The sequence below is a fragment of the Phacochoerus africanus genome, chromosome 15, assembly GCF_016906955.1.
Source record: "Phacochoerus africanus isolate WHEZ1 chromosome 15, ROS_Pafr_v1, whole genome shotgun sequence".
NCBI lineage: Eukaryota > Metazoa > Chordata > Mammalia > Artiodactyla > Suidae > Phacochoerus > Phacochoerus africanus.
This window is the reverse complement of record NC_062558.1, coordinates 10,635,929-10,658,026: the sequence shown is the minus strand read 5'-3', so window position 1 is coordinate 10,658,026 and position 22,098 is coordinate 10,635,929. Positions and strand designations below refer to the sequence as shown.

The window sequence follows — 22,098 nt, the reverse complement described above, 5'->3', positions numbered from 1 at the left end:
CTTGGGAGCTGGGGCTCTGGGTCAAGATAGCGATGAGGGGGCTGCTGGCTGGCAGGGCAGCTGTGACCGGAGATCCAGAGCTGGGGTGTGTTCAAGCAGAGGATGTGGGCTCAAGAATTTTGAGAGAACTGCTGGGATGCTGGGGGGTGGGGTGGGGGTGGAGGCTGACAGCCCGAGGACAACCAAGTCACAAGACTGAAGGAGTAGGATGTCAAAAAGTAAGTGGACAGAGAGTGGAAGATAAAGCTGGGAGCCCACTTCCCCCCATCTAGGCAGGACCCCCCAGTGCACCCCAGCTGGTGGCTATCTCAACTCCTCCTTGCTCTCGAGAGACAAAGCAGCCCTTGACTACATTCTGCTGCTTTGTCACCTAATGCTCAAGTACTGTAGAAGGTAAAAGATGTGTGTCTCCAGCAGAGGGCGTGCTGAGCTCTTTGACCAGGCTTATTGGGTCCCCAGAGGCCTCTAAGTGGCAAACCTTTGGAGTGACAGGAACACTCCAGGGGAATATCCATCAGAAATGTAAACTCGGTGCCAAGTCCACTGCACATCTGGTCTTCCCTGAGGAAGGATGGACCCTAAAGCCAGACAGGAAGTTCTCCCCTCTTACCCCCTTCTTTCCTGAGGTGTCCACACTTGGGTGTTGTGGAGGGAGGGGCCCTGGGGAGCTCAGAGACGCAAGGTGAAGCTGAAGGTCATTGCTGGAGGAGGTCAGGCCACTTCTCTCTGACTTTTCCCTTATCTCTGCCCTGTTTCCATCACACACACACACACACACCAGGTTGCCGATGGTTTCAAGTTGTGGGTTCATGTTTATTAGGATGTGGACCATTTGTGTAATGAGCAGCATGGACAAGGTTTAACGGCCAAAACTAATCACGTAGATGATCTCAGTGTAAATTACTTGAACCACAAAACCTTACATGGGATAGTGTTTGGCCTTCAACCCTCCCAGTATTCCTTCCAAGGGCCCCACATGTCATGTTCGGCCCACCAGCCCAGAGCCCCATGTGGACAGCACAGCCTCACTGCTGAGGGTGGTACTTGCCTGTCCTGACATCAAACCATCAGAGGATGATGCTGTGCTCCCATGTCTACATTCCTCTGCTCCTTTTCAAAGTATTTTCAATAGACACTATTTTATTTACCCTTTTGAGATCCTTATTCAAATTAATTATATATGTATGTACATATGCGCATATACGAATTTTAATTTTTCACCAAATCAACACAATTTCCCCAAATCTGGTATAAAACATAATGCCCCCAAATTATTATTGTTTTCCTTGTTTTTTTGCTCTAGAATAAATGATTTTTCCCCACTGGCTTTCTGGGTATTTTAGAGGCCTTTCATTTCTTCTCATCTAGAGCCCACATATCTTCAAATTTGTGTGGGGCTTAATGAGATCATCGTTCTTTTCTGCAAAGCTCTCTCTCTCTCTGCCTTTTTTTTTTTGTATGGCCACACCTGTGGGATACGGACGTTCCTGGGCCAGGGATCAAATCCTCGCCTCCATAGTAACCCAAGCTGCTAGACTGGGGTTGGGATCAGATTCTTAATCCACTTTGCCACAGTGGGAACTCCCTGCAAAGCTCCCATTTGTCCACAATTTGCCTCAATTTGCCTCCACTAGCCTCCCTCACCAGCCGCACAGTCTTACTCTCTGGCACTTTCCATCTCTCGTTCCCCATCCCCTTCCAAGGAAGAGCTGTCTCCTCCAAGACACTGGAGTCACCACGAGTATAAACACGGCCACGCACCCCAGACTGAACCGGGTCAAAGCCTGGTTCCGATCAAGTCCCTCGACTCTCTGTGCTTCCGTTTTCCCATCAGCATGATGGCAAAAGTCAGGGTACGTTCTCCTGGGTTGCTTCAAAGATTGAGTTACTGTGTGAAATGCCCTTTAGGGAAGGGCTTGGCACATAATAACATCAGCTATTATCAGCATGACTTCAACCAATGGATTGCTTATTTAACGATCAACAGCATTTCTTATGTCTCATTGTCCTATGACCTCTGCCGTTAACCAGACCCTTTGCAGTCACCAGTCTTCATTTACTAATCTGTTTCTCTTTCAGGAGAGACGCTTAGGACACTGTTTCCTACAGCTTCCTACTGACCCACAGCAGTCCTCTCTGCTCAGCACTCTATCTGATCTGTGGCTGGTCCTTTATGGGCATTAGCTTGGATAGATAACACCATCTCTATCGTTCAAAGGGTAAATAAAGCCCACAGAAGTGAAACAGCTTTCCCAAACAATCATACCGAAGCAGCAGCACCATCACAATTTAACCCCATCTCGGGTTTACTTTTATTTTTTTTGTCTTTTTAGGGCCTGCGGCATATGAAAGTTCCCAAGCCAGGAGTTCAATTGGAGCTGTAGCCTACACCACAGCCACAGCAACACCAGATCCAAGCCGCATCTGTGACCTACACCACAGCTCGCGGCAAGGCGGAATCCTTAACCCACTGAGCGAGGCCAAGGATCAAACCTGTGTCCTCATGGATTCTAGTTGGATTCATTACTGCTGAGCCACGACAGGAAGTCCCCCGTTTCAGTTCATGAGAAAGGGATGGCTCTGCCTTTTCTTACAGAACGTGTGCTACAGAACCTCGACAGAGAATATAACCTTCAACTCATGCCAACACAACACACAACGCTCCCCAAAGCCCAGGCATCCCACTTAATCTTTCTAGGTGCTCTGACATCTGTCTCTGGATAAATCATATCGCCCGAGTTATGTACTCGGCCCCCTTGTTCAGCCACGTGGCACCCCTGGGATCCCTTCTTTAGAGTGCCTGCGCTCTGGCCGCCCACCTTCAGGTCCCTCCTCAAATGCACGCAAGCCTCTTCCCAGCGTCTCCAGGGGGTCTCTCTGCTGGCTCGGCGATCAGAGGATCAGAGCGCAGACCTCCGCGCTGGTATGGGCAGCCCTGGGTGTGGCTGTTCGCCAGGGGTGGGCGGAGCTTGGACACATGGGCGGGGCGTCCGCAGGCAGGAGCACAGAGACCGAATTGGCGTGAGCCGAAACCAGGATGGGCCAGGGAGAAGGGCCTGGGCTTCCATCCTAACTCCTGTCGCAGGTCACATAAATGTCACGGTGAGCCTTTTTTGCCCTGCTCTCCCGGGCGGCTTCAATTTTCCTAGTTCTTGCTTCTCTGCCACGGGCGTACAGTGAAACAGGATAAGAGCCAGGCCTGGACAGACAACGCTGTGGTTCTGGACCCAGGACTTGCCCTCAGTGCTGAGGACCCGGAATCTCTGTATTCCTTTTGAAGGACTAATCTCCCTTCGGGTCACCGTAAACATCATACGGTCTCCTAGTCCTATGTTCCTTTTCCGTATCTATTGCTAGAACACTCAGTTCCTTTACAAGCTTACAGCCTCACAGCAGCGTGTTGTACCAACCAAATTCAGACCTTATCTTATTTTTCTTGCCATTATTTTCAAACACCCTGTTTCTAAAAGCTTGGTAGAGTGTGCATATTTTTGTAAATCACTTCATATCCTGTTTGGACAGAGCTGGATGGAAAACACGAGAAAAGATTTCATCAACCCTGTGATGGGCTGGGGGAGGCCCCCAAACGCACCCTCTTCAAGTGTTTTCCAAACCAATAATCGCAGTGCCAGTTAACAAGGTAACTGTGTGTGAACCAAGCCTACAGTGAGCAGGGAGGCAAGGTCTGGCATGGCTCTCCCTCACCCCCATTCTTGGCACTTGCAGGGGTGGGGGGGTGGAGGTGGAACGTGTGCCCTATGTCTTGGTTTTCTGCAAGCTCTGGATGCAAGCTCACACACCTCAGCCTCTTATCTTTCACCCCCCCCTGTGGCCTGAGGCTTTTCCAGGGTGAACAAGCTCCAAGGCTACAGAGAGCCCAGGGAGGCTAGACACTAACTCACAGGGCCCCCCGTCCCGCTCCCCGATTTCCACTTCCCAACCAAAATCTGCAGCTTGATTCCAGAGGCTCCCAAGGCCTCTCTCAGAGTGGAATCCATTTATTTTTGAGACTCAGCTCTGCCACGCAAGGCTCTGCTCAGCATTAGACCTCAGTGGCTCAGACAAAACCACCTGCAACAGGCAGTGAAAACTCCTGAACTGGCACAGGCACCACCATGAGCGAGGCCAAAGGCTTCCAGAATGTTCCAGGAAGGGAAGATTTGACAGGAGGCCCGGGGCCAAGCAACTACCTCCCCGAACATCTCAACACAGACACACCCTGAAACAACCACATTTTGCTTTATTAGGCGTTCCATGGTAATATAACACAGAGTTCTTAAGGAATAATAAACACGAGACTTGGTTCTTTACCATAATTATTTTGCCATTAAGACAGTGGTTACAAAAAAAAAAAAAAAAGGTACTCTTCTGGCTACACACATAATCAGCTTTAGCAATGAAAGGTCCTCCACTCGTGGTCACAATCACAATTGCAAGGATTAAAAACCATCTATGATTAAATCCTACACTGGTTTAGAGCATCAAGTCACTGCAGTTACTCAGTTCTGAGACACTGTCAATTTATTTTAGCATTTACATATGACATTCATTTAACAGACACACAAAGCAAGCCAACAGGTAAACATGCTTACACAGCCTGCGGAAATCTTCAGGTTTTAAATTGTTTGAAGGAAACAATCAAAATAACCAAAATGACCATGACCTGGTACAGGAAAAACAGGAAGACTCAGTGAATAGTGGAGAGCTGCAAGTGTTTCTTAGAATTGAAACAAAAAAAATTTTTTTTCCAACTGGTTCAAATTTCCTCGAAGTGCAGGTGAGAAAAAAAAAAGGTAAATATATTAAGTTAACCAATTATTCTTTAAAAGTGCAATTTACTTTAAAATAACAAATAAAACAACAACACCAACAAAAAAAAAAATAAACCCCAACCATAACCCCGAAGGCAAAACGTGTGGAGAGACAAGTGTGATGATGTGATGACCTGCTTTTTTTTAATGTCACACTTTACAAAAGCAGATTTGGTTTTATAAAAGCCTGCAAACACAGCATTGCTTAGGAGAACCTGTAAACACATTTGGAAAGAGATGCAACACAGATCAGCAAAAACAGGGAAAGGCACAAGGCAGCTAGTGGAAAGGGTCTCTGAGACCAGGAGAGGGCGGGGTGTGGACACAAGATCGACTGGCGTCTCTAACGGGCCACACATCCAACCTGCATGTTTTTCTCCCCATAACAGCTCTCACTCGAAAAACAGACTTTTCCTCTTGCAAATGACAATGGCCTTTAAGTCAAATGTCCCAGGGGTTTTCTGTGTTTAGGAGGCCTCCCTCTATTGCATTGATGTCTTTTCTAAATAATTGAGAGGCTGAGCACGCTCTGGAACCCCCAAAGATTCTTAGCTGGGAAACGGCAGGCCCTAGGGGCCAGGCTCCCATCACTCCTGGCGGCTGGCCTGAGCCTGGTATGGTCGCTTGGGTTACAGGACTCGGTTATCAGATTCGATTGTGTCCTTGGCCACTTAGTATGGCACAGAGGAAAAACCGCCAGTCCTGAAGCCTGAGGCTTCCTCAACATCTCAGCACAGTCTGAGGTCCATCCCCGGCCCACGTGTGACAGGGTGAGTAAGGAACTCGGTCCTTCCCCGCACCTGGCAAGCATCTCAAACTCAAATGCACAACCTGGGGACGCGGGTGGGTAGCACCAGTCTTCTGTGGACTAGGACAGCCTATGACGATGGTTGCAAATGACACAGCTCACAGCCTTCCAGGCAGGTTCTTAGGACCACAGTAAGATGGCAGACCTGGTTGTTGGAAAAGACCTGGGGGGGGAGGAGGTGAAAAACACCATCTCAGAGACAAGGGCTGGAGAAAACACAAAGAAAGAGATGTGTGAACCGATCCATGAATGGAAAAGCGAGAGAGTGAGTGTGTGAGCAGAAAAGAGGTGAAGAGAGAAGAGAATCCTCAAAAGATTTCATCTGCAGCAAAATCTAGGCCAGAAAGAAAACCTGCCCTTTATTAACAGCTGACCCAGAAGACAACGGAATGGCGGTATGGCCGCTGTGCAGCCTCTCAGGAGGGGCAGGCAGGTCGCCTGCCACCCTGAATCAGCTTGATGGTTACACAATTGCATCATTAGGATGTCCAGTTCAAACCCCTTGTATTAATATTGAATTAGGCTTTCCAATTTAGTATTTTTTTTAAAAAAAAAAAAGAATCTCCCCCCTCCCCTGCCCACCCCTTCCCAGCCCCCCCAAAAAAACTTCTCAAAATTTTAAAAGAAAAAGGCAGCTCTGGGCAATTCACTTTATCTTCCCCTCCCCCAATGAAAAGGAAGATGATGCCAAGTACACCAGAGGGCGGAGAGGACAGACCCCCTCACTGTGATTTGCTTTGTTCCGCATGTCTGAGTGTTGGATGCAATTCCGTGTACGGGGTTGGTGGAGAGACCTGGGTGCGGTATTTGTAGATGTGTAGGGAGGTGGGTGAGCAAAACCGGTGACTCCGGGTGAGGGATGACGGAGTGCAGGGGCCCAGGAGGGAGCCCCAGGAACTGGCTGCCCCACAGTAACTATCACAGGCTCTTTAAAAAAAAAAAAAAAAAGAATTAGAAGAAGAAGAAGGAAGTCTCAGAATGTCCTCAGGTGTCCCATTTCCCCATCCCCCATCCCCCATCCCCAGGCAGATGGCCCTGAACTCTAGCCCAGGCTGGTGATGTTGGCACGGCCACCAGGGGGCGCCACGATGCGCTGGGTAGTGCGGCGGGGGATGTTGTCGTCAATCTGGGCGCCTAGAGAGGAAAGAGGGTTCGGGTTAGAAACAGTTGCACAAATAAGTCCCTGCTTCAAATCAAAACAGCATAGCTTGGGAGAAAAGCCTATGCTTCATCTTCTTTCTAAAAACCTCACCAAAAGTTTACCCAGAAAGGATGGGCCTCAGGTGGCTGAAGACTCACAGGTTGTATAAAGCTCCTCTTAGAGAAGCCAGTTGGGTCCATTACTTAAAAAAGTAAAACTACAGACTCAAGGAACATTTTTGAGCAACTCAGATGACACCAGGTCCCTATTCTCAGAAGTCAAATCGCAGAGCTTTTCTGGAGGTGCATTCTCGTCCCCTAACACTATCCATCCTCTGTGTCAGCAAAGATAAAGAGTGATGATGGTTCCTGATATCTGAATGGCCTGGTGGGAGAAGCAGCACAGACAGCATCATGCCCATGTTACTTGATGAAAAAACTAACATGCATTATTTTGAAATTTTCTGAAAATGGGTAATCTGTATATGGCAACTTTCTTTTCTTTTTTTTTCGTTTTTTCTCTTTCTTTTTTTTTTTTTTTGCCTTTTCTAGGGCCGCTCCTGCTGCATATGGAGGTTCCCAGGCTAGGGGTCTAACTAGAGCTGTTGCCGCCAGCCTACACCAGAGCCACAGCAACATGGCATCCAAGCTGCATCTGCAACCTACACCACAGCTCACGGCAATGCCAGATCCCTAACCCACTGAGCAAGGCCAGGGATCGAACCGGCAACCTCATGGTTCCTAGTTGGATTTGTTAACCATTGTGCCACAGCGGGAATTCCTGTATATGGCAACTTCCTAAAAACCAGTAAAACTGACAAGAAAAGCAAAAAATATATCCGATTCACTCTCTAACACCATAGAAATTTGGACACACATCTGAGGCTCAGGAAACTAGAAAAAGCGGAAGGTTCCTAGTCACATGTCAAATGAAGGCTGGTAGGGAAGTTCAGGTAAGGAAGCTCTAAAATCTGGACCCTTTTCCTCTCACCTTCCCTGACATCCCATAGTTTATCCAGGCAAACGGCTGACATTTATCAAACAGCCTTGTTCTAAGCATTTTACTTGTATATTAAGTCATTTAATCCTCACACCAACCCCAGGAGGTAACTGCTACAATTACACCCATCTACAGACGAGAAGACCGAGGCACAGCTAGCAACGGGGCTGCGAAGTTAAGCCGTTGAAACTCTAGACTCTACAAGCCAAGGCATTACAATATACCACATATGTGGGAGAGAAGAGAATCCTAAAACATCACAGTGTCCTATTTTATGACAACATAATACTTTGAAAAAAATGTCCCCTAATATCCCAGGTGTGACATTTTATGCGATAAAGACTCGTGTCAGGGTTCCGAAACCCAGCCCACTATCTGCTAAGAATTCCATCTCTGGGGAGTTCCATCTTTGGGAAGGACGGGTGTGTCACTCAGGTCCACTTCTTCTCCCCCCACAAAAGCGAGGCCAGCCCCCCCCCCAGCTCCACAGGAGCACAGTGCTACAGAACCGAGCCCCGTCAAACCATCACCGTACCGGACAAGCTGAATCCAGACTGATGCAGGTTCCGGACAGGTGGGGCCTGCTGCTTGGCCGGGGACGTCTTAGCCGAGGAGGCTGGAGTGACCGTCTTCGGTGTCACGGACACCTCACACACAGGTCCATCATACAGGCCGCGAGGAACCCCTCTCAGCTCCGCCAGCTGCAGAACACAAGGGTCCCTCGACTCAGACCACATTCACAAAAGGACGCCTCCCTGGCAACTCTCCTGATGGGGAAGGCAGAGATGCCAGGACCGGCCTGTGCGATTTCGGGAGGGAAGGCTCTCTATGGAGGGGGACAGTGGGGACAGATGTCATCATGGGGCCAGCCCCCCAGCTCCAGGGCAAAGCTCCCCCAAGGTCGGTCATATAAAAACTGACTCCTGGTTCTTCCTATTTCCCCTTCAAGGCACTTCATCTTGACCCCTGTAGGAATTCCCAACCATGTGATGAAGAGGACCTGGTCTCATGTTCAAGATCTGGCCCCAAACCTTCCAATTTTACTCTCCCTTGCAGTCTCTTAAAGCTCCACCTATTCCCTGCCTCACAGTCCCCAAACAGCAGTGCTGTAGAGTGTTCCCCTCATCCTGAATACACTCTACATTTTCCATGCTGGTAGCATTCTCTCTAACTCCTTTGTCTCCCTTCTGTGACTTGTCAAACTTCTACTTAACCTTCAAGACCCAACTCAAAGTGCCCTCTCCCCAAGACACTTGCCCTAACTGACTCTACAACAGTGGCTTCCCCCTCTCTGACCCTCATCACAGGCTCCTCGTCCCAGCACAGAGGTCTCACTTCATCCCAGCTGGCTGTGGAGGTGCCTGACTCCTTTGCTGGAGGACTAAACTCCAGGGATAAAAAGGCCATGTTTTCCGTTATTGCTGAATCCTGCGTTCTCACCTCAACAGTCTGACTCAAAGGGCTGAGCAAGCATTTAAAGAGCCAAATTTAATCTACGATAGAAAACAGCTCCTAAGATCAGAGGAACTCACCCTGCTCCTTGCCTTGATACGCTTGTAAACAAAGTCAGGGAAGGGCTTGCGGGGGATGTAGCGCCCAGAACCTTCGGTGACATGAAGGGTGCCATCCTCCAGGACAATTTTCCCCTGGCTGATGACCACCAGCGGAGAGCCACGGCACTCCATGCCTTCGAAGATGTTGTACTCCAGAGACTAGAGGAAGCAAGGACAGTACATTTCAGAATCCGCCCTCCAGCCCGGCCAGATCTCACTGGTCTGGCCCCACCCTCTGCCCAACATCAAGCAGACGCAGACGAAGGAAAGGCCCGGAGATGCAGTTCTGTCTCGACAGGCCGCCCAGCAGGATTTCATCTCTCTGTCTAGAACATGGAATCGTCTTGTCTGCCTTTCAAAAATCTGGGGGGGGGGGATTATTAAACAGAAAGATAGTGTGGGAAAGCATGAGGGTTTGTAAATGCCACACAAATATAAGAAAATCATCCCCCCCCCACATTAGCGGTGACTTTGTTCTCACTAACTCAAGCTCCAGTCAGGTTAAAATCCAAAAGCTGCTCTGACCAAGTTCTAAATTTAATCTTGAAATGAGCCGTCCCTGGGTGGGTTTTCCCACTGGTTTGCCTGGTTTTCCAATCCGCCAGCCATGTGGTTGGGCTGAAGCTCCTAAATGAAAGGGCTGTGGTAACTCAAGAGACATGCCTTCGAGAAAACGTTTGAGGTTTAATTTCCCGACAAGGCAGCCGTCCTCTTAGTTTCCTGGTGAAAGAGGGACCCTGTCCACGCGCCCTCTTGAAAAAGGGGGGTGGGGGGTGGTCCTGGATCTGAGTGAGGTGCCTGCTGAAGACGAGGCCACAGAAAACAGGGGACACTGTACTTGACACTAAAATCTCCCCACCCCACAGCCTCTGCTCACCCTGCTGCTCCTTCCCCAGATTCCAGGAGCCTGGCGCTTCCTCCTGCCTGTCCTGTTCACAGGTAAAGTGGCTGGAAATTAACAGGCAGCTCTAACATCCAGGAAGCAGCCCTGCTTAGTGCAGGGGCAGGTGACAATAGAGAAGCCCCTGGCTGGCTCGTCAGCCCACACTGGATGTCGAAATGCAGCTGTGTGGATGGAAAACAGCCACGAGGAGCTAGCAGCCCTGCTCTGAGACTCAAAGAAGCAACGTGGAAGCTACGGGAGGAAGAGGGAGAGGCACCTGAGGAAGGGAAGAGGAGGGGACTCCACACGTGGATTCCTGGGACCGAAGTATGTGTCCCCAAGCCGTTCACTGGCTCTAAGACACACATCCCAGAAACGAGAACATGTCTCACAGCACATGGCACCGCAGCATCAAAGTCAGCCTACGCTGAGCCGAGTCCTCCCCAGGGACGGGGGTCTGCTTTTTCCGCCGGCTGGGGGATTGCCACACAGATGCCACGTTATATTAAAGCCTCAGCCTCAGGGTTTTCTGGACTACGCTGGATGCACGATTCAGACCACCAACTCACATGAGTCCCCACTTTCGGTCCATACCCTCTGAGGAGCCATTTTTGCCCTCTCTGCCACCATTGCCAATGTCAAGGCAGGCAAGATTCCTTGCCACCCTTTTTTACATGGCAGACCCACAGCTCATTTTTCCTGTACTCAGCACAAGCGGTTCCTTGGCAGCATTGCCTATTTTTTAAAGAGTCTCCTACAAGACTTACCCTCCTCAGTATGTTTTCTTTCACGGTGGTACCTAAACCATAACGTGTTCAAGTCGGTGGCATCTTGGACCTAGTTGAAATCCAGGAGTTGTGTGACCCTGGGCAGGCGGCTTGAATCAGAACTAAAGTGTCTTCACCTGCTTCCCTCGCAAGGTTGAGGTGAAGACGACCACACAAAAAGCATCGTATGGGTACAGATCACCAGGAGAGAATGAGGTCAGTTCTGAAATGACCTTGGAAAGGGTCATCCTTCCAGGGCTGAATCAAACCCCATGTCTTCCACCTTCTCCACAGCTGACTGTCTACACTCTGACAAGCTCCTCCTGTGCCCTCCTGCAGTAATGGAAACAGCCTTGGCCACGGTGCCATCTGCCTGCGATCCACCTCCCAGCTCCACTCTTAGCCAGTGTGTGACTTTGAGGCCGAGCTTCCTCATCTCTAAGGGGACACAGGCCATCATCCTGCAGGAAGGACACCAGGATCACAAGAACTAAAAGGAACTAGAGCATCTAAGCCCACGACATGCCACAAAGTAGGCATTTAGAAAATCCCTTATTCACCGCCTGGTTTTTTTAACTGCACTTTCCCTATAAGATTGCACACCCTTTGAAATCAAAGTCAACAGAAGATGCACATATTGAGTTTAGTTGCTTGTAAGCTAATCATAGGGTCCAGAAGCACTTTGGGCCAACTCTCTTTTTTTTTTTTTTCCCGGAAAAAAAGTTAAAATTAATTTATTCAGGAAATACAGCGGATTCTAGGGAGAAGGGAAAAAAAGAGTCATTCAATGTTTGAGCAACTACTGGGTGCTATAGATACCACAGTAAATGGAATTCAGCTCCTATTTCCAGAAAATCATAGTCTAGCAAAGGAGAAAGACTAATGCGCAAATAAAAATGTACAATTAATACTAATAATGATACTATCACACTAATATGGGTAAAGGCTGCAGCTGTGACTGTCTTGTGGGGCAGTCATTTTCACTGTTTTCTAGTCATTTCCTTTAACAAAAGATTTTTATCCGTGTGTGGGGTTTTTGGTTTTGGGTTTTTTGTTTTTTTTTGCTTTTTTTTTTTTTGCTTTTTAGGGCCACACTTGTGGCATATGGAAGTTCCCGCTGAATCGGAGCTGCAGCTGTCAGCCTACACCACAGCCACAGCAGCATGGGCTCCAAGGCACACCTGCGACTTATACCAACAGCTCACAGCAACGCTGGATCCTTAACCCTCTGAGCAGGGCCAGGGATCAAACTGGCATCCTCATGGACACTAGTTGGGCTCATTTCTGCTGAGCCACCACAGGAACTCTTTATGAGTGTTCTTTTGTTTGTTTTTAATTAAAGTGTAGTTGGTTTGGGCCACCTCCTATTTTTAAAAGACGGATGACCCCGTCCCAAGACTCTAAGGGACTTAGAATTACCAAGTCCAATGGTCAGAGCACAGCTCAGGGTATGTGGTGCCAACTCTTGTCGAACTGCGAGCAGTGAGACTTCATCGCTTACCAGGTAGACATTTTTAACCTACATCCACACAGGCTTCCTCAAATTACTCAACTAGCTGGATGCCTGGCAGAGGCTTAATAGCGGGGCCGTCAACAAGAGTTAGCTAAAGACTCCAAATTAAAGCTAATTAGCCCCGTGGTAGGAAATATTGTACTACACAGGGAAAGCCTCCTGTTCGGGTTCTCCCAGATAATTAATGCTATACAAGCACGCTTCGTGTGGGCTATTCTAGAAGTCATGACTCCCTAGACAGGGTTGCCTGGAGGTAAAGGCAGGGCTGGGCTCCTGAATGTCTGGAGGGCAGGATCTGTTTTCTGGAAGCATCATTCCTTCACAGCCTCTCTTCTGCCTGGCTAAGAGCTCCAAATTCGGGCTCCCTAGCTAGGTCATCTGCTTAAATGATGAGTCTCGTCTGCCCCTTCCACCACCCCCAGGGAAGGGATCTGGAAAAGAGGGGAAGGATTTTCTCCCTCTAACCCTGACCAACACACTGCACACACAGCCGGGCAGGGAAGAGCCCTGGGCAATTTTGGGTTCTAATTCTGGCTCCACCGCAAAATAGCTATGTAACGTTAGACTGGTCACTTAAGCTCTCTAAGCCGCCGTTTATTTATCTTCCCAATTGGGATAACAATACCATCCCTTTCTTGAGAAGGTCAAATGAAAGGGAAAATGGAGCTGTGATGTTAAATGCATATGAAGAGGTAGTGCCCCAAGCAGGGCCCTGGGACCCCTGCCCATAAAAGCAGCCCATTCTGGACCCCTGAGAGGTTGTGAACGAAGTCACACATCCGTGTGGCTGTAAGGCTCTGCTGCAAAGCGCAGCCAGTCGGTGAGGAAGAATGAAAAAGTCAACTCTTCATCCTGAGAGCTGAGCATCCTTCTCTGAAGTTACCCTCCATCTCTGCACCACAGGTACCAGTGCAGCCCAAACACCTCTAAATGGCAAAGGGGACCAGGATTCGGCCAAGGGCCCAGCGCTGTCCTGGAGCAATGCCAGACACCTTCCCAGCCCCTGGAGCTGTCGCAGCCCTTGGAGGAGGTGTCAGCACTTGCTGGCCCAGGCCACCTGGGGCGGGCAATCTAGAATCAGATGCCCTGTTAAGCCAGCCTTCAATCTAGAACTTGATCTAGAACAGCCTCTTCATTCACTAAGACGTCCTGCTGAAAAGCACAGGGAACTGTATCTAATCACTTGTGATAGAGCATGATGTAAAATATGAGAAAAGCAATGTGTATATGTATAACTGGGTCACTTTGCTGTACAGTAGAAATTGACAGAACATTAAAAATCAACTGTAATAAAATTTTTTTTAAAAAAAGAATTCACTGGAGTCCCATTGTGGCGCAGTGGTTAATGAATCCGACGAGGAACCATGAGGTTGCGGGTTGGATCCCTGGCCTTGCTCAGGGTTAAGGATCAGGCGTTGCCGTGAGCTGTGGTGTAGGTCACAGATGCGGCTGAGATCCTGCGTTGCTGCGGCTCTGGCATAGGCCAGTGGCTACAGCTCCAATTAGACCCCTAGCCTGGGAACCTCCATTTGCCACAGGACGCGGCCCTAAAAAAGGAAAAAAAAAAAAAAAGATTTGTATGGGTTTCTGACATAAAACATATAAAACCTATGTCCATTTCTTTTCCAGAGCTTGCCCTTTATCCATGTCCTTTCAATACCACACACATACACAATTTTTTCTATGAAGAAGCAATGCTAACTAACACTTCTACCTAATTCTCCCTGACCTCACAGAATCACAGAACACGCAGGAGCCTCATCTAAACCCCTCATTCTCAGCCGACAAGCCCAAGACATGACACGAAGTCACTTGCCCAGGGTCCCATTAACAAGACAGGGTCTTCCCAAGCGTGCAGTCTAGACAGAGAAACAAGAGATACCCCAGAACTGCAGACCCTAAAAGCCTGATCAGAACAGCTACCACAGTACTGATTCTATGTGGGGAAAAGTCAAAGTCAATTCATTCCTTTAGGACATAAGACCATCTGCCTTTTAGGCTTCCGGGCAGCAACCCTGACATGAGAAAACAGTGGCTTCAAAGAATAAGAATGCCAGTGGGCTTCTGGGGAGTGGACATCTGAATGTTTTATTTGGATCTCTTGGTGCTGCATCAAACTATTAAAATGGAATGCTGTCTGACTTCCAGAAGCTTCTGATGGCCAGGCATGACAGCCAGAGACTCTAAAGGTCCATAGATAGAGATGTCTATGTAAAGAGATGCTACCATACTCCAAAGTGAGGATGAGATTAACAGTCTCACTGACCTCACTGAAGAAAAGGAAAGCTGTTTTTCTCAGCAACGTGCAAGTTATCACACCTCCTGGGGGAAAGTTCACTCCTATCACAGAGTTCTTTTTGTAAATCCAGGGGAATTGCCCCACCTGTCACTTTCTGTGACTGTAATTCATTTGGGTTGGGTCCACGAAGTGACCAGGGCTTACGCTATTATGGGTCTTGGCAGAGATGGTTTTCACGCTGTCCGGGTCCCAGATGACCAAGTCAGCATCAGATCCTACAGCGATGCGGCCTTTCCGGGGGTACAGGTTGAAGACTTTGGCTGCGTTGGTGCTGGTCACAGCCACAAACTGGTTCTCATCCATCTTCCCAGTGACCTGAGGAGGACAAGCACACACACACACACACACACACACACACACACACACACCGAAAGCAGGTTAAAAAGTTGAAATGTTTTAGCAATAAAAAGGAACACATATCTGATACACATAGCAACGTGGATATTAGGGGGCACTGTGCTAAATGAAAAAGGCAATCTCCAAAGGTCACCGACTGTATGATTTCATTACGACAGACAGATCAGGGGTGAGATGGAGATCCCTCCAGGGGTTAGGGGCAGGTGTGATGATAAAAGGGCAGCAGGAAGGGGATCTTTGAGGTGACAGAGGACATCTGTGTCCTAATTGCACTGATGATGGCATGAATCTACCTATGACAAAATGATACAGAACTATACACACATCACTGCACTGCTGGTCTTGGGTGTGGATATCACGATGATTGTGTAAATGAAATGACAGGGGAAACCGGAGGAAGGACAGACAGGACTCCTCTGCTCCGTCTTTGCACATTCCACCCAATCTATAATTACTTCAAAGTAAAAAGGTTTTAAGGAGCTCCCACCGTGGCACAGCAGAAACGAATCCTACTAGGAACCATGAGGTTGCGGATTCGATCCCTGGCCTCGCTCAGTGGGTTAAGGATCAAGCGTTGCTGTGAGCTGCGGTGTAGATCACAGATGCAGCTTGGATCTGGCGTTGCTGTGGCTGTGGTGTAGGCCTGTGGCAACAGCTCCGATCAGACTCCTAGCCTGGGAACCTCCATATGCCTCAGGTGCGGCCCTAGAAAAAACAAAAAGACAAAAAAAAAAACAGAAAGAAAAGCTTTTAAAAAATTGAAGGGGCTGCAATGCCTTTTCAGGAAACATCCCTTGGCTGGAACAGCTGTCCCTTTCAAAGACACAGACACAGACCTTAGATTTATCCAATGAAAGCATGTCTGTCAGCCCCTGGCCCCTGTAGCTTATCCTGGATACCAATCACTTTCCCCATGTCCTGCCCCACACTGTCTCATCTCCACCACTTATGCTCCACGTCCCTTTAAAATGCAGGATCTGCAGCATTACCATGAGCTGTGGTGTAGGTCATAGATTCAGCTCGGATCTGTCATTGCTGTGGCTGTGGTGTATGGTGGCTATGGCTCCAATTTGAACCCTAGCCTGGGAACCTCCATATGCCACAGGTGTGGCCCTAAAAAGATAACTAACTAACTAAATAAATAAATAAATGCAGGATCTGAGTAGATAAATGCATCTCTCCAAGTTAGGAAACCTGCTCTAAATCCAATAGAAAAGTGGGCAAAGGAAATAAGCAGGTAGCAGAAGGGAGAAAAAAATACAAATGACCGAAAGCAATGAAAGAAATACTTGCTCTCATGAATAATTGAGAAGAAATGTAAAACAGTGAGACACAAAATTCACCAATCCAGTCGGTGACACTTTCAGAGGGGGGTTATTATGTTTTGTTTTGTTGTTTTTGGCCGGGCCCGCAGCCTGTGGAAGTTTCTCAGCCAAGGATCAAACACAGGGCACAGCAGTGATCTGGGCTGCTGCAGTGACAACACTGGCTCCTTAACCCACTGTGGAACTCCCTGGGTTTTCTTGACAATAACACCAATTCAGACCTGGTGGAAGTAACTGGAAATACCTTTATACTGTAGGCAGCATACAAATTGGTGCACTCTTTCTAGAGGGAACTCTGACAATATATATCAAAAGCCTTAAAAATATGCACACCTTTGACCCAGTAATACCACTTCTAGAAATTTCTCCTTCTAGCGTCATTAAAGATGTGTCTAAGGAGGTATCTATAAGGATGTTCATCCCAGTAAGAAAATCAAAAACAAAATAAAGGGTCAACCAAAGAATTACAAGTGAATTACACCTCAGCATTAAGACGGAATGGTCTGCTATTAAAAACCAAGTTTTTCAAGTATGATTAAGGATATGGAGACGTCTTCATGAAATACATTTTTTAAAAGATAGGCTATGGAGTTCCCGTCATGGCGCAGTGGAAATGAACCCAACTAGGAACCATGAGGTTGCAGGTTCGAAGCCTGGCCCTGCTCAGTGGGTTAAGGATCTGGCGTTGCCATGAGCTGTGTGGTGTAGGTCGCAGACACAGCTCGGGTCCCGTGTTGCTGTGGTTGTGGCATAAGCCAATGGCTACAGCTCTGATTCAGCCCCTAGCTTGGAAATGTCCATATGCTACAAGAACAGCCCTAAAAAGCAAAAAAAAAAAAAAAAAAAAAAAGACAGGCTACAAAAATAGTATATATGATGCCAGCACTATTTACACACACACACACACACACACACACACACACGTATCATGTACATACATATGCATCCTCTCACTGGCAAAAAATGAAAGACATCCGCCAAAATGTTCATGGTAGTTGTATCTGAAACAGTGTTAATTGCTTTTTATTTACTTTCTTATTCTTTTTTTTGTCTTTTTAGAGTCACACCCACAGCATATGGAGGTTCCCAGGCCAAGGGCTGAATTGGAGATGTAGCCTACACCACAGCCACAGCAAAGCCAGATTCAAGCCTAGTCTGCAACCTACACCACAGCTTACAGCAACACTGGACTCTTAACCCACTGAGTGAGGCCAAGGATCGAACCTTCATCCTCATGGATACTAATGGATACTAGTCAGATTCCTTTCTGCTGAGCCATGATGGGAACTCTACAACTTCCTTATTCTTTTTGCAATAAGGATATATGGTTATGTATATAATTGAAAACATTCAGTAAGAAACAGAAAACAGGAGTTCCCCTCGTGGCGCAGTGGTTAACGAATCCGACTAGGAACCATGAGGTTGCGGGTTCGGTCCCTGGCCTTGCTCAGTGGGTTAACGATCCGGCGTTGCCGTGAGCTGTGGTGTAGGTTGCAGACGCGGCTCGGATCCCGCGTTGCTGTGGCTCTGGCGTAGGCCGGTGGCTACAGCTCCGATTCGACCCCTAGCCTGGGAACCCCCATATGCCGCGGAAGCGGCCCAGGGAAATAGCAAAAAGACAAACAAAACAAAACAAAACAAAACAGAAACAGAAAACATATTGTTATTACATTTCAAACTATTAAAAAAAAACAAGGTCAGTGTATGTTCAAAGCAGGCCTGCCAGAAGCCGGGAATGGAAATGAACACTAAGCCCCAAGAGTCCGAAAGACAGTTTTAAGGAAATTGAGTCCATTTCTAAAAGTAGAAGATTAACTAAGCCACCAGGTTGCTAAGGAAGCTCTGATCAAAAGCGTCATTCCTTCCTTTTTTTTTTTGGCTGTGACATGCAACGTCTTGATGTGGGATATCAGTTCCCAGACTAGGGAGTGAACTCAAGCCATAGCAGTGAAAGCACCAAATCCTAACCACTCGACCACCAGGGAACTCCCAAGAGTCATACTTTAAAGACCAGGTTTTTTTCAGTCTATACTGGTAGAAAGATGAAAACAATGAGAAATGCATATGCGATACTTAGGAGGAAATGACCTAGGAGGTGTGGTCTTAGATTTCCAAACCTAAGAAACATTGTAGGAGTTCCCATCATGGCGCAGTGGTTAACGAATCCGACTAGGAACCATGAGGTTGCGGGTTCGGTCCCTGGCCTTGCTCAGTGGGTTAACGATCCGGCGTTGCCGTGAGCTGTGGTGTAGGTTGCAGATGCGGCTCGCGTTGCTGTGGCTCCGGCATAGGCCGGTGGCTACAGCTCCGATTAGACCCCTAGCCTGAGACCCTCCATATGCCACAGAAGCGGCCCAAAGAAATAGCAAAAAGACAAAAAAAAAAAAAAAAAAAGAAGCATTGTAACCCAAGTACCAGTTTCTAGAATTTTCTCAATTACCATTTCAAGGCCCCCAGGAGACCCAAGACCTTCCAGTGAAAGCTGAGCCCCGGCCATTCGAGAGACCAGCACTCCTTACCACAGCCTTATCCCAGATGATGGACATCCTCTCCTCCGTGCCGTTGGTACCCTCGGGGATCAGGGTGAAGTTGTCCTTCCCTACGGCCTTCTGGGCAGTGTTGAAAGTACAGTGGGCGCTGCCAGTGACCTGCAGGTCTCCACTGCAAGGAAAACATACGACTGGCTTTCTCACTAATCCTTGACCTCACATCATCCGTTTTTTTTTTTTTTTTTAATGGCCACACCCAAGGCATATGGAAGTTTCCAGGCCAGGGATTGAATCCAAGCTGCAGCTGCTGGCCTATGCCACAGCTGTGGCAACACTGGAAACTTTAAACCACTGTGCCAGACCGGTGATTGAACCTGCGCCTCTGCAGCAACTTGAGCCACTGCAGTCAGATTCTTAACTCACGTGCCACGGCAAGAACTCCCTGAACGTATTTTTTCTTTTTTTCTGGTCTTTTTAGGGTTACACCTGTGGCATATGGAGGTTCCCAGACTAGGGTCAAATCGGAGCTGTAGCTGCCGGTCTACACCACAGCCACAGCAACGCTGGATCCAAGCTGCGTCTGCAACCTACACCACAGCTCACGGCAATGTCGGATCCTTAACCCACTGAGCGGGGCCAGGGATCGAACCTGCGTCCTCATGAATGCTAGTCAGACTCATTACTGCTGAGCCACGACGAGAACCCCTGAGTATATATTTTAATGTGCCAGGCCACCGAAAGTTTCTGAAATGGTCTATCTCCCCTCAGGAGATAGAAAATTCAGGAAGATACAGACTGATCCTGAAGATTTACTCTAACGCTGAGTCTCTAGATCTGCTCTGTGGCGTATCTTACAAGTGACACGGTACCACAGTGGTCCTTTAGCTCCCTCATTCATCCTCTTTGACTGACTTTCCAGATGGCCTTGGTCTTTATCCAGAATCCCCCTGGAAGCATCAAGTTTGGAGAACCAAGCTTCTGGGTTTGCTTTTGCCCACCCCACTGTTACCCACGAGGTCGGCCTGCTCTGAGGAAAGACCAAGAAGGGAAGGTGGGAACCTGTCACGGACACTCACCAGGACAGCAGGGAGTTCAGAAAGTCCGGAGTAGTGGGGTCGGGGCTCAGGGGCGGGGAGGTGACGAAAGCAGCAGCCTTGGCCCAGTTCTTGCTCCAGTAGTGGGAGCCATCCGTTCCCAGGCTAGCGGTGATGGGCTCGCCGTACACAACGGTTCCTGACAAACAGAAGGCACAGCTGAGTGCGACACAAGGGGGGAAGGAGGAAACCACCGTCGCTGGGGCCAATCCCTGCTGAGGGCTTTCACCGTCCCTTCAAAGAAGGTGCCAGCGTATTCTCACAGCCAAGGAACTTGGAGGAAGTCAAATACCCCAGCCGCCCAATCACCGATGCAATGAGTGCTCCCTAAGATTTCACCTGTGACCGCTGCGCTTCTTTATCTTGCTTTTCTGGGCCACACTTACAGCATAAGGAAGTTCCCCGGCTAGGGGATGAATTGGAGCTGCAGCTGCTGATCTCTGCCACAGCCACAGCAATGCTGGATCCTCAACCCACTGAGCAAGGCCAGGGATGGAACCTGCATCCTCGTGGATACTAGTCGGGTTCTTAATCCAATGAGCTACAATGGGAACTCCCAGCCCCTTCGCTTCTAACTCCGCCCACTCTCCCCAAATGATCCCAAACATTCCACCTCCTCTTCTGTTGGTTCCCAAATCTAAGAACAATCTCCAGCTCAGACTGCATTCAAGCAGCCAATCCCAAGTATTGTCTGAACTCTTTATTCTGGGGTGCTCCAGGACACCTCACACTTAACCCCCTGCTCTCCCAAAGTCCCCCTGACCGTCTCCTAGGGTCCAGCTCTGGGGTAGTGGGCTGAGAGAGGAGAAGAGGTGTGTCATCAGTGGGCAGAAGCACTTAAGGGCCAGCACAGAGCCCTCGAGATCCACCCAAGAGACAGCCTGGATCCGAGTCACCCGCTTGAGGGCCCTCAGATTCATAGCCGAGAAGTAAAGGACTTTGCACAGTTACTGAGATTTCAGCATCTGGAGAAGCCTAGCCTAACTCAATACACTGTCAAGAAAGAATGTCAATTTCTTGAGGCCAAAATCATGTCCTCTCATATCCATCTACTCAGGCAGAAGCCAGAAAGTTGAGAACCATTTATACCCATCAGATGTCAATGCTTTCATGCCTTAAATACATCCTTTCTTTCCACTCTGTGCCCTTTCCTCTAAGCCTTCATCACTTCTCCCCAGCTCACTCCACAGAGGCCCCCCCAACCAGGGTTCAGATTTATTTTTGCTTTCCCAACCTCCTTCCCCACCCCTTCATCCGTTCTCCATGATACTTGCAGGGGGTGCTTCCTAAATATAACCTTTCCGTGCCCTTCTTTTCCTCTCAAGGGGCCCTTCTGCCTTCAAGGAGAGAAACAACCTTGTCACGGAAGCATCTTAGGCTTTGCATTCCCCAGCCTCACATCAAAGCTGGTCTCCTCTTTAATGTCATCCCAAACTCCATCCTGTCCTCCACTCCAACAATCTAATAGTCACTGAGTTTTAAATTTTTTTCTTTTCAAAAAAAAAAAAAAACCCATGGCATATGGACGTTCCCGGGCTTGGGGTCCAATCAAAAATACAGCTGCCGGCCTACACCACAGCCACAGCCACAGCCACACGGGATCCCAGCCAAGTCTGTGATCCCCACCACAGCTCATGGCAACACTGGATCTTTGACCCACTCACTGATCCAACCCAGGGATGGAACCCGCACCCTCATGGATACTAGTTGGGTTCATCACCACCGTGCCCCAATGGGAACTCCCTGAGTTTTAAATTTTTTGACTCTCCACTGGATGAAGGGGAAGAGTCCAGCGACTAAGGAAAACGACTCAGCCTGCACACAGGAGGCACTCAATAAACATGTGCTGAACTGATTGAAGGGTGTGTATTTGATTAAGCAAAGACATCAGAGCCAGAATCTGATCTCAGACCAGCCTTACTGCCACTGAGGATTCACCTCCTCAACCGTCCCCCGCACGGGGCACCCTCAGTCCCCACAGTGGTCCTGTCAAGAGGGCCTTTTTCTCCAAACCCTCGAGGCCCAACACTTCTCAGTCTGGAAAGTGTCTCTTTGCCAC

The 22,098-nt window shown here is 48.5% G+C and overlaps 1 protein-coding gene across 2 annotated transcripts in view; it reads right to left on the bottom strand.

The window, feature by feature from the left end:
* Positions 1–4,220: 4,220 nt before the first annotated feature.
* Positions 4,221–22,098, bottom strand: part of DPYSL2 (dihydropyrimidinase like 2) — a 117,487-nt gene continuing 99,609 nt past the window's right edge. For both annotated transcript variants that reach the window (XM_047759738.1, XM_047759739.1), the window contains exons 9-14: positions 20,022–20,178; positions 18,976–19,117; positions 14,919–15,089; positions 9,292–9,471; positions 8,295–8,460; positions 4,221–6,753 (exon numbers count right to left, since the gene is read on the bottom strand). In XM_047759738.1, the coding sequence (XP_047615694.1) occupies positions 6,662–6,753; positions 8,295–8,460; positions 9,292–9,471; positions 14,919–15,089; positions 18,976–19,117; positions 20,022–20,178 (908 nt within the window). In that variant the 3' untranslated portion in view covers positions 4,221–6,661. The remainder of the gene's footprint in view (positions 6,754–8,294; positions 8,461–9,291; positions 9,472–14,918; positions 15,090–18,975; positions 19,118–20,021; positions 20,179–22,098) is intronic.